The sequence below is a fragment of the Eschscholzia californica genome, unplaced genomic scaffold (assembly GCF_041429995.1).
Source record: "Eschscholzia californica isolate CP2 unplaced genomic scaffold, dmEscCali1.0.p SCAF_2, whole genome shotgun sequence".
NCBI lineage: Eukaryota > Viridiplantae > Streptophyta > Magnoliopsida > Ranunculales > Papaveraceae > Eschscholzia > Eschscholzia californica.
This window is the reverse complement of record NW_028238309.1, coordinates 2,485,563-2,502,837: the sequence shown is the minus strand read 5'-3', so window position 1 is coordinate 2,502,837 and position 17,275 is coordinate 2,485,563. Positions and strand designations below refer to the sequence as shown.

The following is a 17,275-nucleotide window of genomic DNA, read 5'->3' as shown; positions in this document are numbered from 1 at the left end:
TAGATGTGAAAAACGGTTAAAAACGAGGAAAAAATGCATAAAGGGTATTTTGGTCATTTGGAGTCAAGGATATTCTGGAAATTTGGTCAAGGTCAGTGCATGGTTGGAAAGTAGAGGTCGAGACGAGTCCGTAGGAGAAAACGGAAGTCAAATCGGAGTCCGGACGAAGGAATAACCCAAGGTCAAAGTTCAGTCAAAAGATGTTGACTAGCGGGACAAGTTCGGGTACATTTATGGCGCGCGGTATCCCAACAGACAGGTGTCGATGAGCGAAGGCTGGTGCATCTATATCCCGTGTTCCCGCTGAGCATCCAAGCGCACCCTATAGGCCTGATCCGGTGGAGCGCGTTGCAAGTTAATACGGTAGTCCCGGGGCAACGTTTTAATCTCAGCCTCTCCCTTCCGCGTGTCCCAGATCCAACGGCTCCAGTAAGTCCCGCGTTTTATACTTATTCCGTGTAGCCCGTCGCAACTTAGAATCCGTAGCCCCTTCCCACGTTATAATCTTGGCCGCAACCTCCCGCGTCATCAAGATCTGACGGCTCCTGTGCATCTCCTCCTATAGGCCAGATCCGGTGAAGCGCGCTGCAGTTTAACTTGGTAGTCCGGATCCCACGTTTTAATCTCAGCCTCTCCCTTCCGTGTTTTTGAAATCTAACGGCTTCTGAACGTTTGACTCATTTACTAATGTTTCCTTATAACCCGAAGCTCTTTAATAAGATACTTCCGGACAGGTGGCTCAATCCGAACCGCTCCCTTCCGCGTTTTCTTCATCCAACGATCCGAGCTTGATGCCGCACATTAATTGCTCAGCCGAGAAGCACCATAGCATCCGAAACCCTACCAGCCGCCGACACTTGTTTGCTTTTAGGGTTTTTCTCATTTAAACCCTCCCAAATTCCAAAAGTAACCCTTCTTTTACTTTTTCCTACCATTTAACCCAACCAAAACCAAAACCCACCTATAAATAAGTCCCTTTCTCCTCCATTAAACCCTAGACTTCAATAACCCTCTCAAATGGCTTCCTTACCTAATTTCTAAGCCACTTCTCTTTCTATCTTCTAACCTTAATCCTCCATTCTTTTCTTCTACTTCTTCTCACCTATTTCTTTCTCTCTTTTCTTCTTACTCAATCCCTCTTCTATTAAATCCATCTTTTTTCTATCTTCTTCTCTACCACTATTCTTTCTACCATTAATAGTCATCTCCTTCTTTCTTCCATATTCTTCCACCATTTCTAACCCTCTTCATCTCTTCTTTCCAACTTCTTTCTAGATCTACTTTCTTTCTTCTCCTTCTTTTTCTTATTTGGGTGGCAATAAAATAGCTATTACTTGGATTTCTTGGAGTAACATCCTTAAGCATAAATGGAGCAAATCTTGGACAAATTGGAAATACATGGGGATATGGAATTTGAGCATTCTTGGTGATTTCTTTCCATTAATTTCTTAGTATTTTCATTTATTTTACAATGTCAATAAATGTTATTCTAGATTCCATGTATAGTTAATTTAGCAATCTAAGGTTGTGAATGAAACCCATTTTGGATCTTTATAATACTTGTTCTTGATTAATTAAATCCTTTGATGTGCTTCAATGCCTATTGATTGTCATTTCATGTTGATTCTATAACCTTATTATCATTCATGTATTATAATTAGATATTTCATGCTTTTATTGATTTATTAGATGAGATATGCCTTTTAGATCTTGAATGGTAGTGTAGGAAATTAGTTTTATATGGTAGTCAATCATACATTCTTAATTATAAAATTGTTTTATCTAGATTATCATCCGGAATCCAAATAGTTCATTATATTGGATCCCGAGTAAATACAAAAGAGATTTAAGTGATTAAGTGTTTGTCTTATAAAGTGAAATTATGTGGTGGATTTTATAACCTTAGATATCCTCTTCTCCCCTCTCTTAGATAGTTTATTTAGTTCATTTGTTTTCTTATTTCTTACATGCAAATCAAATCAAATTTAGATGGGGTGTGTGAGTGTGTTAGTCTAAGTTAGCTATTAACATTTTGATTATTGGGCTAAACTCGCCGTCAATATTCGAAATTGCCTACTTATCCCTTGGGACGATACTCGATCTTATTATAAATACTATAACTTGACCCCGTATACTTGCGGGAAAAGACTTATTTTTAGGCCCATCAAGTTTTTGGCGCCGCTGCCGGGGATAGGTTTAGTAGTTAGGATATTGTTTGCTTGTTTTGTTCTTTAGTTTAGTGTTATTTGTTAACTTAGACGTTTTCTTTCTTTATTTTCGTAGTTTCTTATTTTTTTTTTTTTCAGGTACCACTTTAAGAGAAAAGCCAAAAAACAGGAACATAGGAGCGAAGGGGAACAAAAGAATCAGAAAGGAATCGGAAGGAAGAATGAAACGAGAGGAGCATCCGCTAGTATCGTATTCTATCTCTTTCTTTCTTACTTGTGTGTGATTGGTTGGATAAGTTTTGATTTGCATTGATAGCTTGTTTGTTAGTTCCTTGAGCATTGTGAGATCATGGCACGTTCTTATAACGGTTGGCCATTTGATGATGATGATGAGCTTATTTCGAGGATTCCCCGCACTAACCGACCTGATACGACCTTAGGTGAATACCAAAGGATGTGTAGGGATGCTTCGATTAGTGAGGGGAATAGACCATTTGAGCCTGACCGATCTCGTATGACCCTAGGAGAATACCGATGGATGTGTAGAGATGGTCAAATTAGTGATGGATATGGTCCGACACTAAATATGTATGAGAGACCTTACAGTCCACACTATTCTGAGACCAATGATTTTAGAGGCAGGTATGATCCTAGTATGTACGGTGGGAGTTATTATCAAGAGTCTTCATTTAATTACACTTGTGAGCCTTATCATGAAGAGATTCTTGAAGATAGATCTCAATTAGAGTTTGCGAGTCGCCTGACTGAAATGATGTTACAACATGAAGAGACACAGATTCAAATGCAACAAGAGTTACAGCAGAGGTTTGAGTCTCTAAATCATCAGTTTGAGTCTCTAAATCATCAAGTACAGATGATTACATCACAGTTATTAGCCGACGAGGAAGGGGTTTTACCACCCCAAACTCAAGAGGGTACTAGGTCCGATGGCGAGGGTAATACGTCATACCCTAGTACTAAGTTAAATGTCGACGAATCAACTGAGAGGACCCAAGAGCTTGAACAAACTGATAACCTTGTTGTCTCGTTTCCTCAACATGTGTCATCTCATCATGATAGGACTACATTAGACGTTGATGTTCATGGTTGCTCTACGAACAATTTTGAGAATGACACGATTCCGAACTATCCAATTTTTGACACTTGTAAGGAGTCAGTCTTAGATGCAATGCTAAGAAGGCCTGATATTATAACTGACTGCGAGGCCCCAGATGTCTTTGAGGATATTGATGACGTAGTAGTTAGTGACATGTTGGATAGTTTGTCAGACTATTTGCCTAAGGAAACCATGGACCTTGACTTGGTCCCCGAGCATACTGCCTTACCCTTAGAGTCTAGTTCGACTTTCCACATAATCTCAAACTCGGTTGTTGATCCCTTTTGGGACATTTCAGACCTCTTTCCTAGAGTGTCTATGGACATAGTGGATATTCTGTCCACTAAGCTTCCAGATGATTTTTTGCCTTCGACTGATATTTTGACTCTTCACATGTATGTCGATCCTTTAGATGATTTCTTTGTTGTCGTTCCTTCTATTTATACCTACTTAGTGGACTGTGCACCCACTAAGTTTGGGGATGGCTTGTTTTCTTTTATCGTCTCATGTGCACTTCGTATTCTTTATCTTTTTTTGAGACGATTAGCACCTGTATATATCTTTCTTTGGGTTGACCCCCAAATATTCCGTCTTTTGCTTTATGATCGTTAGGCCGATTGATGGGTCTTGATGTTTGTGGGTATCATCTCTGGAAACCCTCCACGAGACATAACTCGTGTTCTTGTGTGAAATCAAGAGAACTAAAGGCTAATTGCATAGCTCAATGCAATCGTGTATACCCGCGTTAGTGGTTAGTTTTATATGGTCATATGTTTTATGTGCTTCATTCTCATGATATTTGTTGATATTTTAGGAGCATTTCTTATATGTTTTACTTCCGAGGCGTTGTTTGTTCCAAGTTTGGGGATGGCGCGAGCTTGGCATCAACTTGGAACCTCTTTATACATGAGCCTTGGTAGTATCATCTTTTATCTCCTTCGGTTATGGTAATATCTTTCCACTCTTCTCTTTAGATTGATGTGTCTCTTTATCTCTTGGTGAGTATATGCTTAGAACATTGAGGACAATGTTAGTTTTAAGTTTGGGGATGCGGGGATGTGACCAAAACCAATGCATGACCATGGGTTTCAAAGACAAAAGGGTTCAAATTAGCCAAAATTTGAAAATTTTGAACATTTTGAGTAGATTTGCATGTGATTCTAGTGATAGTTTTAAGAATTTTGATGCATATGTGTCGAGTTGATGAGTTTTGTGATTGCTAATGGCCTTTGCATAAAAGTCGAGTCTTTTAGTGTTTGTGTTGTGCCATGTGAGTTACATCTTAGTGAAGAAGAAACATTTCTAAGAGACCTAAAGTAGTCATTAGTGGAGACTTAACCCATGTGAGAGCTCAAAGCCTAAATTGCCATTCAAGTGTACTCTTCCGCGCTAACTCCGAGTAGAATGAAGAGCTACTCAACCTCGTAACTTATAAAAGAGCTCATTTGATCTCATGTGCTCAATTTCCTTAGCCACTAGGAGTGACATTAGGATAGCGAATTAACCTTGCCCTTGTAGTCCATGAAACCCAATGAGAATGCCAACTATAGGAAAGCGGATACTCCATCACCATTCATCATCTTATATCCCGAGAATGAAGACATGAGATAAAAGAATGAAGAATGTCAAAAGCAAGTATGAAATGAAAAGTTGATTGCAAGAATAGAGTTATGTGTGTAGTGTTTTATTTTGGTTGATTGTATTTGTGTTATGAAAAGAAAAGAAGAAAAAAAAATGATGAAAAAAAAATGAAAAATGAAAAACGAAAAAAAAGTGATATAAAAAGAAAAAAAAAGTGAAAAAAAGTGATTTTTTGTGTATGTTTGAGCATGTGTTAGCTCTTTTGTGTGAGTGATGTGATTGTATATATGTGTTGGTGTTTTTGTTCATGAATAAGTATTCGAAGCAAGAAACAAATGTTGAGATGCTTAAGAGGTTCTATCATGAAGAGGTCGACATTCTCGGGAATCCACCATCATTATTCCATCTCTAGTATCCGTTAACCTTTAGAATGCATTTTTAGAGGGGAGAATGGGTGAGAAGGGCGAGTGAGCTTCCCCACTCTATATAGTAGCTAATTCCTTTTCGAAGATCATTCGTTCCAAAATGTTGTCCTCACCCCTTTTTATGTGTTGAGTCCTATTTAAGTGATCACACTCACACATACGAGCGAACCATTCTTGAGTGATTTCATTTTTGGAGTGTATGTCCGTGAGGCCGAAGTCGAGGCGAAATGTACAAACTTGGGAATCAAGGTTTTGTGACTTCGGAACATAGATGTGCTTATTATGGTATGACACTTGCTTTTTAGGGTAAGATCATTAGTGAAGGGGCCTTTAGCTTTCACATGATCTTGTTTACTTGATTCATAATGTTTTGACATGCTTAAACCCTTCACTATATCAATCATGCTTATCTACGATTTGGATTTTGGACCCTTGTGTATTTGAAACCATGATGTTTGTGGGTATCATCTATGGAAACCCTCACGAGACCACACTCGTCCACTAGGGTAACCTAGGGGTTTAACGGCTTGTTGCATATGCTAAATGCAACCGGGTTTCCTCCGAAAGTGAGTTAGGTTTTTCTTTTATTTTGTTTTGCTCGAGGACTAGCAAAATCTAAGTTTGGGGATGTTTGATGGGTTATGAAAATGTCCCATCTAAGTCGTTTAATTTAGTCGAGTTAGTTCGTTTCGAGTCTTTATTGTAATAAAATGGTTGGTTTTCTTGATTAGGTGTGTTTTGTAGAGTTAGATGTGAAAAACGGTTAAAAACGAGGAAAAAATGCATAAAGGGTATTTTGGTCATTTGGAGTCAAGGATATTCTGGAAATTTGGTCAAGGTCAGTGCATGGTTGGAAAGTAGAGGTCGAGACGAGTCCGTAGGAGAAAACGGAAGTCAAATCGGAGTCCGGACGAAGGAATAACCCAAGGTCAAAGTTCAGTCAAAAGATGTTGACTAGCGGGACAAGTTCGGGTACATTTATGGCGCGCGGTGTCCCAACAGACAGGTGTCGATGAGCGAAGGCTGGTGCATCTATATCCCGTGTTCCCGCTGAGCATCCAAGCGCACCCTATAGGCCTGATCCGGTGGAGCGCGTTGCAAGTTAATACGGTAGTCCCGGGGCAACGTTTTAATCTCAGCCTCTCCCTTCCGCGTGTCCCAGATCCAACGGCTCCAGTAAGTCCCGCGTTTTATACTTATTCCGTGTAGCCCGTCGCAACTTAGAATCCGTAGCCCCTTCCCACGTTATAATCTTGGCCGCAACCTCCCGCGTCATCAAGATCTGACGGCTCCTGTGCATCTCCTCCTATAGGCCAGATCCGGTGAAGCGCGCTGCAGTTTAACTTGGTAGTCCGGATCCCACGTTTTAATCTCAGCCTCTTCCTTCCGTGTTTTTGAAATCTAACGGCTTCTGAACGTTTGACTCATTTACTAATGTTTCCTTATAACCCGAAGCTCTTTAATAAGATACTTCCGGACAGGTGGCTCAATCCGAACCGCTCCCTTCCGCGTTTTCTTCATCCAACGATCCGAGCTTGATGCCGCACATTAATTGCTCAGCCGAGAAGCACCATAGCATCCGAAACCCTACCAGCCGCCGACACTTGTTTGCTTTTAGGGTTTTTCTCATTTAAACCCTCCCAAATTCCAAAAGTAACCCTTCTTTTACTTTTTCCTACCATTTAACCCAACCAAAACCAAAACCCACCTATAAATAAGTCCCTTTCTCCTCCATTAAACCCTAGACTTCAATAACCCTCTCAAATGGCTTCCTTACCTAATTTCTAAGCCACTTCTCTTTCTATCTTCTAACCTTAATCCTCCATTCTTTTCTTCTACTTCTTCTCACCTATTTCTTTCTCTCTTTTCTTCTTACTCAATCCCTCTTCTATTAAATCCATCTTTTTTCTATCTTCTTCTCTACCACTATTCTTTCTACCATTAATAGTCATCTCCTTCTTTCTTCCATATTCTTCCACCATTTCTAACCCTCTTCATCTCTTCTTTCCAACTTCTTTCTAGATCTACTTTCTTTCTTCTCCTTCTTTTTCTTATTTGGGTGGCAATAAAATAGCTATTACTTGGATTTCTTGGAGTAACATCCTTAAGCATAAATGGAGCAAATCTTGGACAAATTGGAAATACATGGGGATATGGAATTTGAGCATTCTTGGTGATTTCTTTCCATTAATTTCTTAGTATTTTCATTTATTTTACAATGTCAATAAATGTTATTCTAGATTCCATGTATAGTTAATTTAGCAATCTAAGGTTGTGAATGAAACCCATTTTGGATCTTTATAATACTTGTTCTTGATTAATTAAATCCTTTGATGTGCTTCAATGCCTATTGATTGTCATTTCATGTTGATTCTATAACCTTATTATCATTCATGTATTATAATTAGATATTTCATGCTTTTATTGATTTATTAGATGAGATATGCCTTTTAGATCTTGAATGGTAGTGTAGGAAATTAGTTTTATATGGTAGTCAATCATACATTCTTAATTATAAAATTGTTTTATCTAGATTATCATCCGGAATCCAAATAGTTCATTATATTGGATCCCGAGTAAATACAAAAGAGATTTAAGTGATTAAGTGTTTGTCTTATAAAGTGAAATTATGTGGTGGATTTTATAACCTTAGATATCCTCTTCTCCCCTCTCTTAGATAGTTTATTTAGTTCATTTGTTTTCTTATTTCTTACATGCAAATCAAATCAAATTTAGATGGGGTGTGTGAGTGTGTTAGTCTAAGTTAGCTATTAACATTTTGATTATTGGGCTAAACTCGCCGTCAATATTCGAAATTGCCTACTTATCCCTTGGGACGATACTCGATCTTATTATAAATACTATAACTTGACCCCGTATACTTGCGGGAAAAGACTTATTTTTAGGCCCATCAACCGGCGCCGGATATCATCATCACCACCATATGACGACTGGTTCGACTGTATTTCCGGGGATGATGAAAACACAATATAGAGGTGTATGGAGACGACGTCGGCATGGTGGACGATTTTATGGTGAGATTGAATGGAAGGAAACTCGGCAAAGGGTTGGACCTTTTTATACAGGTGAAGAAGCATCTTTAGCTTACCATGAAGCATTTCATCAAAAAACCTATTTGATGAAATGCTTCTTAGAGATCGACGTATTAGTTTCTTTGACTGGTTTAATTTTTGCAAAGACTGACAATTTTTAGCCAAGTTTTATCATTTTCTCAAAGATGCATTGATGTATGTTGCACCACATACAGCTAGCTAGTTTTTTGGTTGCTTAGTAAGTAATCTTTGTATGATTACATGGTTGGATTATTTTAGTTCGATTTCTCAACGAATTTGGCCCGTGGCGGCTAAGATATGTATGTCAAATGTAAGTGTTGGTGAAGCTACACGAGTTTTCAATGATCTTGAAGATGAGGGAAATGTTTTTTGTATTAGAAATTAATGGTTTAGTACAATGTGATTGTTTGTGTTCGTGTTTTCGCACATGCTCAAAGATAATATGATTTTCATTTATTACCACGCTATTATTCTCCATTGATCATACTCTCCCATAATTACCACGCTATTATTCTCCATTGATCATACTCTCCCATAACATACATTATATATTCTCATGTTGCAGGAGGATATATGAAAGAAGAGGGAGAATTTTGGTTTTTTTTTTTTTTCTTTTTTTTGAGAATTCGACAACGATCTACGTTCGTCGTTACAAGGCATTGATGCATCATAGAGATGTAATACGCACGATAACCGCCTAATTTAAACCGAGAATGAAAGAGGTCTAAAGCCCGACAACGAAGAGGCCTAAAGCCCGACAAATTATTTCATTATTTATAGCCTAAATTACATAGGATTAATCTTGATGACAAATGCTTCCACTGAAACTCGATCCCACGATCTCATGGGCTTAAGAGGGACGTCCAACCGTTACACCAAAGGGTGGTGGACAGGGAGAATTTTTGTTAAGACCTACCTACTGTCTTCAACTCATACATACACATATAACCATGGGCGGACCCATTAAGAGACCAGGCCGGGCAGCTGCCCGGCCTGGAAATCGTGATTTTTGTACAAAACTAGGGCAGTTTAGTACTTTCCTACCATACCTTTTTTCCAGGGTTGAGGGTTTGTACGGGTGGTTAATTTTGGAAGTAATTTAGTGTTGAGGAAGGAGAAAACGATGAGGTAATCCAAGAAAACCCTAGTTGGGAACAACCAAACAATTGGATTTTTCCAGTCTTAATCTTCATAGATCAAAATCTAAGTTAAGATTGGTAATTTTGGTCTACATAAAACCTAGTTTCCAATGATTTGGACATATGTTAAACCTAGTCTTAAAGTCTTCTTTTTCTAATGTAAATTTGGTACTTTTTGGTTGTTGATCCTCTTCTTTGTACTTTTTCAACCAAGAAGAAATTTTATGTCTCTTTAAATCTTTCAATAATCTTTTTGTTGGTGTATTTAGTTCTTTAATACTCCATTTTGGGTTATGATTAATTATGTGTTTGTTTTCTTCACTTTGTTTACTCTTTTTAAGATTTTTGTGTTTCAACTTCTTTTTACTGGTAAATCTATCTTATGCTCAAGTTTTGGTATACTTTATTTTATTAACATTGTCACTTGTTTCTGATTTACTAATAAGTTTGTGAATCTTCTTCAGAAGCCAATAAGTTCTAAATTTAGTTTTGGTTTTGCCTGGATATCAAACTCCGCTTTTCTGATTTTGGTTCTTCATATTATGAAGTAAGAAGTTTTGTGCTTCTATATTCTCATATATTGAGTTCTTTAATTCTACCCGTCACCCATAAATCCTCACCATAAGTTTTAATTTCCATGAAAATGAACTACAAGCCTAATTAGGTTTTTTACTTGGCTTCGGAGTCTCTGTTGTTCAAGTCTTAAACATTATGTTTAGGTACCACATTGATCTCTTCTAGTAAACTAACAAATTTTCAGCATTATAGATTCTTATACTGACATTAACATGCTCTAATACCAAAATAAATAGATAAACACATAATTAATCCTAATACATAAAGCTTGGTAACTTTTTTTTTTAAGTGAAGAGTCTGCCCTCCCGGACCTGAAATCCTGGTTCCGCCCCTGCATATAACCAATATAAAGGGTGGCTGGTTTCTTCTCTATAAGAAGACTCTTTTATACTGTGTTTGACTGTAGATATATATAAAAAAGATTCCTTTTTTTTGTTAGTATTGTGTTTAAGTTGAACAAAGGCTTTGTTGGTTAATAAATGAATGATTTATTTGATATCTAAAATTTGTGTATATTGATTTTTTTCTACAACTAGTGATTGTAACTAAATCAGTTTATTTACTTTGGGCATTTTGCTATAGATAAAGCTGCAAGTAAATAATCTTCAAAGGACAATTCTTTGAAAAATTCGATCACATTTGTTATGGAATATGTCCTATCTAAAAGGTGATATTTTGTTACGGCAGAAAGAACATAGCAAAAAGTTCGTAACTAAAACTATTTGCTACAGAAGTATTAGTCACGAATTATGGTCTGTAGCAAATGCCCATTTGCTACGGACTTTTGATTTTTTGCTACTATTGTTGTCTGTAACTAAAGAGAGTGAGTGTTTGTAGTGATGGTTTCCTTGTGATTTAGTGATCGGCGTTGGTTGCTCGTGGATATGAGATTTTAGTTGAACCAAATTCTGTTTTGAGCAAGAGAGTCTGGTTGTTCTAGTAAACGCACCCTTAGTCCTTAGGGTAAGTATGTAAGAAAGTAAATCCCTCGTCTTCTTTTGTGGCTTAGTAGGCGATTAGAAGTTGTGATAGGTGGTATTCAATGTCTTTTCCCGCGGAAATGTTAATAATGTAATATACAGAATAAATTAAATCCGTCATATTGTTGACCAAACTTGTATAATAGGTTGGTGTTCTGATTATTAATTGAGCAATGTGAAAAACTATGGTCGATCACATTCCAAAAATTGACGAGGCTGGTTTTCACTAGACGAACTATTTATATCTCACCACAGCTTGTCCCATGGGAGTCGGGCTCTTCAACTTATGGTCACATTCATTTTTCAGGCAGTTTAGCACCGGAAGAAATATAGTCCAAGTAATGTCACCGTATTTCTAGCCTTGCACAACAAATAGTCGAGGACGATGCTAGACTAACACTTGTACATTGGGATATGGAGATGTAACATTTGACTTTACATTGTTCACGTATGCATAACACCCTAATTGTCATTTAGTAAATGGAGTCATCTTTAGAAATTCTTCATTTCTCACCCCACTACCAAATTTTGGAAATAGAAGCATTTGTTTGTTGGCCTTCTCAAGTGATGGTGATATGATTATTCATTAATCAAATGAAGTTTCTTTTGTCAAAAATAATTGATAAGTAAAGAAAGAAAACGGATAGGCAAGAATAGTCAAAGTTGTAATTAAGTGGGTATTAAATGGAATAAATTTGTTGTTGCCTCAATAGGGTTCAAAATATACATTCAAGACAATAAATTAGCTTTGACTTGGGCCATAATTAAGGTCTTTTCCTTTTCTTGTTGTAGGCGATCTATCTATGTATTTCCTAGAGATCAACACTATGAGATGAAAATCAATTCACTCAATATTCTTGCACTTCCCTACCACATAACACCATCATCAAGGTCATTACTCCTATATATAATCTTTACGTGTTAATTTGGTTGGTACACATTGATGAAATATTTAGGAAAAAAGAGAATTATATGTTTAACGAGAATAAAAAGATAGGATTTTTTTTCCTACAAATCGATCGTTTTTCATATTTTTTTTTAGCTTCGTCTTTAATTTAATATACATTATAGTACTGTACACTATATAATGTGCTTATGTTATTATTTTTCTCTCAAAAATTATTTGTGTTCGCTATTTTTTTATGTTCAGTTAGCATTTCATGGATCCAAATCTTATGTTAACTAAATAATTTAATCATTATAGAAAGAAGAACAAGCTGGCCTAAGATGATGAATTCGGCGGCGCCGTCTAATCAATTAGTTTAGCCAGAGGCAATTTAAAATAAAAACTTGTGGGTAACGAGGACCCAAAATGCACTATAAACAATACAATAACTAAAAACTGGCTGCTAAGGTGACATTAAATTATCTCAACGAAAAAAGAAAAAAGAAAGGTGACACTAAATTATTGTTTTTAGAGACAAATAAAATAATACTCAGCAGCATATAGTATACCTTTATTAGAATTAGAAATTGAATAGCTTGGTTAAATAAACTTTATTCGACTATCACCCATTGCATGGGGAAGATTTAATTACGTATTTTACTTTTTGTCCTTAATTTGGGGGTTTGGGGAATAATACCAATTTATATTTACATTGTAAGTTGAACTTTTTATGTCTACTCTTTTTATACTTGGAGTAGGTACATTTTGGAAAAATTTATGGAGGTCCGCTTCTCTCACAATTCATTCAACTTCCATAATAAATTACTATAACCTAACAAAAACGATTGCAAAATGAACCTACTAAAACCAACGTACAGAAATTAGATGAATGATATTTAATACCTACAAAACAAAATGTTCTTACATATTTAGATGCAGCAAGAAACTACAACATGTCTAAATTTAGTTCAATCTTTTTTAGATTTATAAGTATTTAAGTGCAAAAGAAATTATATTGATTCAATTTAAATACAAAAAGAAAATATGTTGATAGTACAACTACGTAAAAATAACTTGTAAATCACCAATTGAGAAATAAACAAAATATCCAGTAAAAAGGGTTTGATCTTAGACGATAACTGCGCCGACATCGAACTTTTGAAACAAATTGGGCTAAAGTCCAACTAAACTACTAGCTTACAGTCTAACGAATTGAATGGCTACTGCATTTTTTCAATTTCTTAATAACTCAAATACAATAGACTTCGGATAATCCAACCCGGGCCGTTGATGTGAACACAACCCACCTTGGCCCACCTAGTCCGCCATCATATAAATGCTTTTCCACTCTAGCATTAATTTCTTTAGCCGGTACCAAAAAAACTTTAACAATTTCCAAAATAACCCCTGAGAATAGAATAAATTACACACCAACTCCACTGTCGGCTTTAACGAAGACTGTCTCTTTTTTACCTATAAATAACCTCACTCCTTCTCCCTCGTTTTCCACTTTTCCTCCTCTCTCTCTCTCTTTCTCTCTCTAACTTTCTCTATCTAAACCAGAATAACCTGACCGTACAGTTGTACCTTCTTCACCACTTTACTTGATAATGGCGGTCGACACGATCCATCTCCGTAACCGTAACCAACCATTCACAGTTTCCGGTGCCGGAGATCATCATCATCCGATGATTTCGACGGCAGTTCCGGTGGTGGCGCCGGTGAAAGAAGCACATTATAGAGGTGTACGGAAACGTCCGTGGGGTCGATTTGCAGCTGAGATTCGAGATCCATGGAAGAAAACACGGAAATGGCTTGGAACTTTTGATACAGCTGAAGAAGCAGCTTTAGCTTATGATGAAGCAGCAAGAAATCTTAGAGGACCTAAAGCTAAAACTAACTTCGGTGATGGATCTATATCTTCTGCTGGATCAGATCTAATGTTTCAAAACTGGAGAAATTCATTTTCCGCCGGAGATAACAACCGGAATCTATTTCAATCGGCCGGATCTCAAATGATTCAAAAAGGTACGGATTTTACTGGATATAAATTTGATTCAGTTGAAGTTGTAGTTCGAAAAGAACAAGAGAAAAGGATGAGAAATGAACTGATGATGAGAAATGATATGAAAGAAGAAGATCAGAACAAGAAGAAGAAGACGACTCCATTATCGTTCGATCTTAATCTTCCACCACCTCCGATCTTTTAATCTAACGGTCATGATTTCATCATCATCTAAATCAATTTCTTCGATCTTTTCTTTACTTGATCGAATCGGTAGTTTTTTTTTTTTTTTTTAGGGTTTTATATCTCTCTCTCTCTCTCTCTCTCTATGTACAGTTTTGATGAATGAAAAATCTTTACCGAGTTATTTCCATCTATTTAGAACGAGTTACTGTATTATCCGTACGATTACATCACCATTAACGAGTCAAAAATTCTAGTTGTCTGAGTTTAAAGCGACAGTAAACGTAAGGGTAATTTCGTAAATCACAAGAACCTTAAAAAATTTCACAAAAGGGTAATTTCGTCATTCATATTGAGAGGTAAAAAATGGTAAAATGTACTAGTTAAGTTTGGACTGTTTTCGAGACGGTAATAAATTATGGGTTAGATATGTTATCGAGAAACTGCCTGTCTGGGTTATTTACTGCGGTAAAAACTTATCAGGATAGATATAATGTGACGAAAACACCCTTTTGTTTGTTTCTTAATTAGGTCAAACCAAACGTGGTGTGTATGCGTCAGCAATATTTAAAACCGCAGTCTCGCAGACAATGTAGGTGGCTGTCTTTTCGACTAGACTAGGACATACGTTAGCAAAAGCGATCGTTTATTAATATTTAATGAAAAATAAAGATAATTGTTGATTTGCTTGGCCAAAGAAATCAATGTTAGGTGAAAGCTAAATGAATTTAGGGAGATGAAGTTGCATCTTGTTTACCATAAAAGGGAACATGTATAGTGTATACAAATTATTACATTATCCAACTATTTTTCGTTTTTACTCGAAAATTTTGTCTCGGTATGATATACAAGAATTGTTTACTCCTGTATGGTGTAGCAGTAGAACACTCACTTCATATTTCGAAAGATGGAATTCAAAGCAAAAATTGCAATAGTGTATGATTTGCAGTTAAACTCAGACCAATCATGTAGTATCTACTTTATGCAACAAAACAACTTATCTTCTACATTGTAATGTTTCTTGTATTACTTTTAACTAATTTAAGAACCTAACTGTATAGTACAAGATGTTCCAGTGATATAGTGAGTCTTGCGCCACCAATATTGTATTTGGAGTACTAATTCAAACTATAAACTTGTGGTAGTTGAGTAACTTGACATGTTGTTTACTTTGGTTGGATCTATATACGACATGCCTTAGTGATGAATTAACATAGAAAAGTTCAAGAAGTTAATACCTCCGTGTGTTTTTGTCCCCTTAACTAGCAACCTCCATTCTTCAGAACAAATTATATATATTCGTTATTGATTTAAAATGTGAAGGAAGATGTGTATTCCTTTTCTCTTCTGATAGTAATTTGTTAAAATCAGATAAATTCCGATTCAAGAAACATATACTAATGAAAAATTTGGTGAATGAGAGAAAAGATTTTAAATGTCCCTTAGATCCAAATGTCGAAGGGGATCATCCCAACTTATGCTAGAAATTCAAATTTCGTACCAGTTTGACTATTGGTGTCTCTTCTTAAGGTTCGTTAAATCCAATCTACCATCAACTAGATACCCTTGTTATCAGGATGGTGAAGTAACAATATCTCATTCATCAAAAATCTTGATGGACAACAGGACAATTACTCAAGTCTAAATTAAGTAGCTCGGGCGAGACAAATACAATGACATATCGATTTCTAGATTAAAAAAGAGTCTAATTTCAATGGGTGAATTCTGTCCCACTCTAACCACAACCACCATCCGATCTCCATTCAAGATGTAAAGAGAAAAAGGAAGGGAGGTGGGGGGGAGCATTGGAGCACTTCTCGAGAGCCGGCAATCGCCGTACTTAAAAGTGGTGGTGGTGGTGGTTGGCCAGTTGGGGAGCAGATAGAGGTTATGTGGTGGGGGCGGAGTAGGTGGGGGGGGGGGGCATTAAAGAGGAGGGAGGCGCAGTATAATATACTGTAATAATAACAGGTGATATTCTGACAGACGGCAGCAGCACACATAAGTCCTGAGGACTAGCATGAGTCAGTCAATGAGTCAAAGTCATTGTGATGGCCTTTCTTTCTTTCTTTAGCGTGTGATGGTTGTTTAGGTCTTCATTTGCATTTATGAACCTTTCACACTTCCCTCACTTTGACTTTCTTAGTGCTTAAATTTTGTCCAATCAATCAATACAAATAAATTGAAATTTCCTCTCTCTTAAGAAATACCAAGGTCCATCTAATTAAGTAAGAGTTTCACAACATTAAGGTCTATCCAAATTTACCACACAACTTACAGACCCTGAGACCCATTTAATAAAACTCTGATACCATAGAGAATCCGAAGTTCTGAACAGACCCTTGGCAGATTATCGACATGGCGATGCTTATAACATAGATAAAGAAAAAGTTGGTAATCTTGATAGACATACCGTAAGTCTAGCCAGTTGGCCAGAATGCTCACGTCGTGTTGTCACGTTAAAAATTGTCTATGGGTTGGCCAGACCTTCGATTTTTCCATCATTTCCGAATGACATTTGTGAAAACCATCATTTGAGAAATACAATCGCATAATCAAAGTTATTTTGGTTTTTCGGTTTATTGAAGATTTCAATCGATTATCAATGAGGGGAGAATACCTAAACATGAGTATACGATTAGTTGTCAAATCGTCTTTCTCCCATTCGAGACTATACTCAGAAAGCACCTATTTCAAAATGTTTAGCTTCATACAATAAATTTTTTTTTTTTTTTTTTTTTTTTTTTTTGCGATTGAAACCTCCTCGAGGTAGGTTATTGAATAAAAGGACAATTATAAGACCTCCCAGTTTAGAATTTGGAGTCACAAGTTAAAAAAAAAAAACTAATGAAATTGACTTGTTCGAACTTGATAGTCAAAGATAGTAAGCGAACTGTTTGACTTGAAGGTCCAAGTGCCCAAATCAAAATATTAATGTATAACACGTTTGTAGCATATCCGGTGGGGGTGATGGATGGTTGAGTAAACAGGCTTTTTTACTGCAAGCAAAAGAAGGTAGAAACAATCCTCTTTTGGTTTTGGTAGGGTAAGAAAGTAGAAAAAAGCAATAAAGAAAGGAAAGGAAAAGAGGACAAAATATTCACCCAAAAGACAAAGCGAGTAAATCACTCGTCGGAAAAT

At 36.6% G+C, this 17,275-nt stretch overlaps 1 protein-coding gene across 1 annotated transcript; it reads left to right on the top strand.

Annotated features, from left to right (window-relative positions):
• The first annotated feature begins 13,434 nt into the window (after positions 1 to 13,434).
• LOC147555222 (uncharacterized) lies at positions 13,435 to 14,318 on the top strand. The gene has a single exon (XM_086662938.1). It carries the CDS (start codon positions 13,557 to 13,559, stop codon positions 14,154 to 14,156), a length of 600 nt encoding a protein of 199 aa, XP_086519064.1. The 5' UTR covers positions 13,435 to 13,556; the 3' UTR covers positions 14,157 to 14,318.
• The last annotated feature ends 2,957 nt before the right edge of the window (positions 14,319 to 17,275 follow it).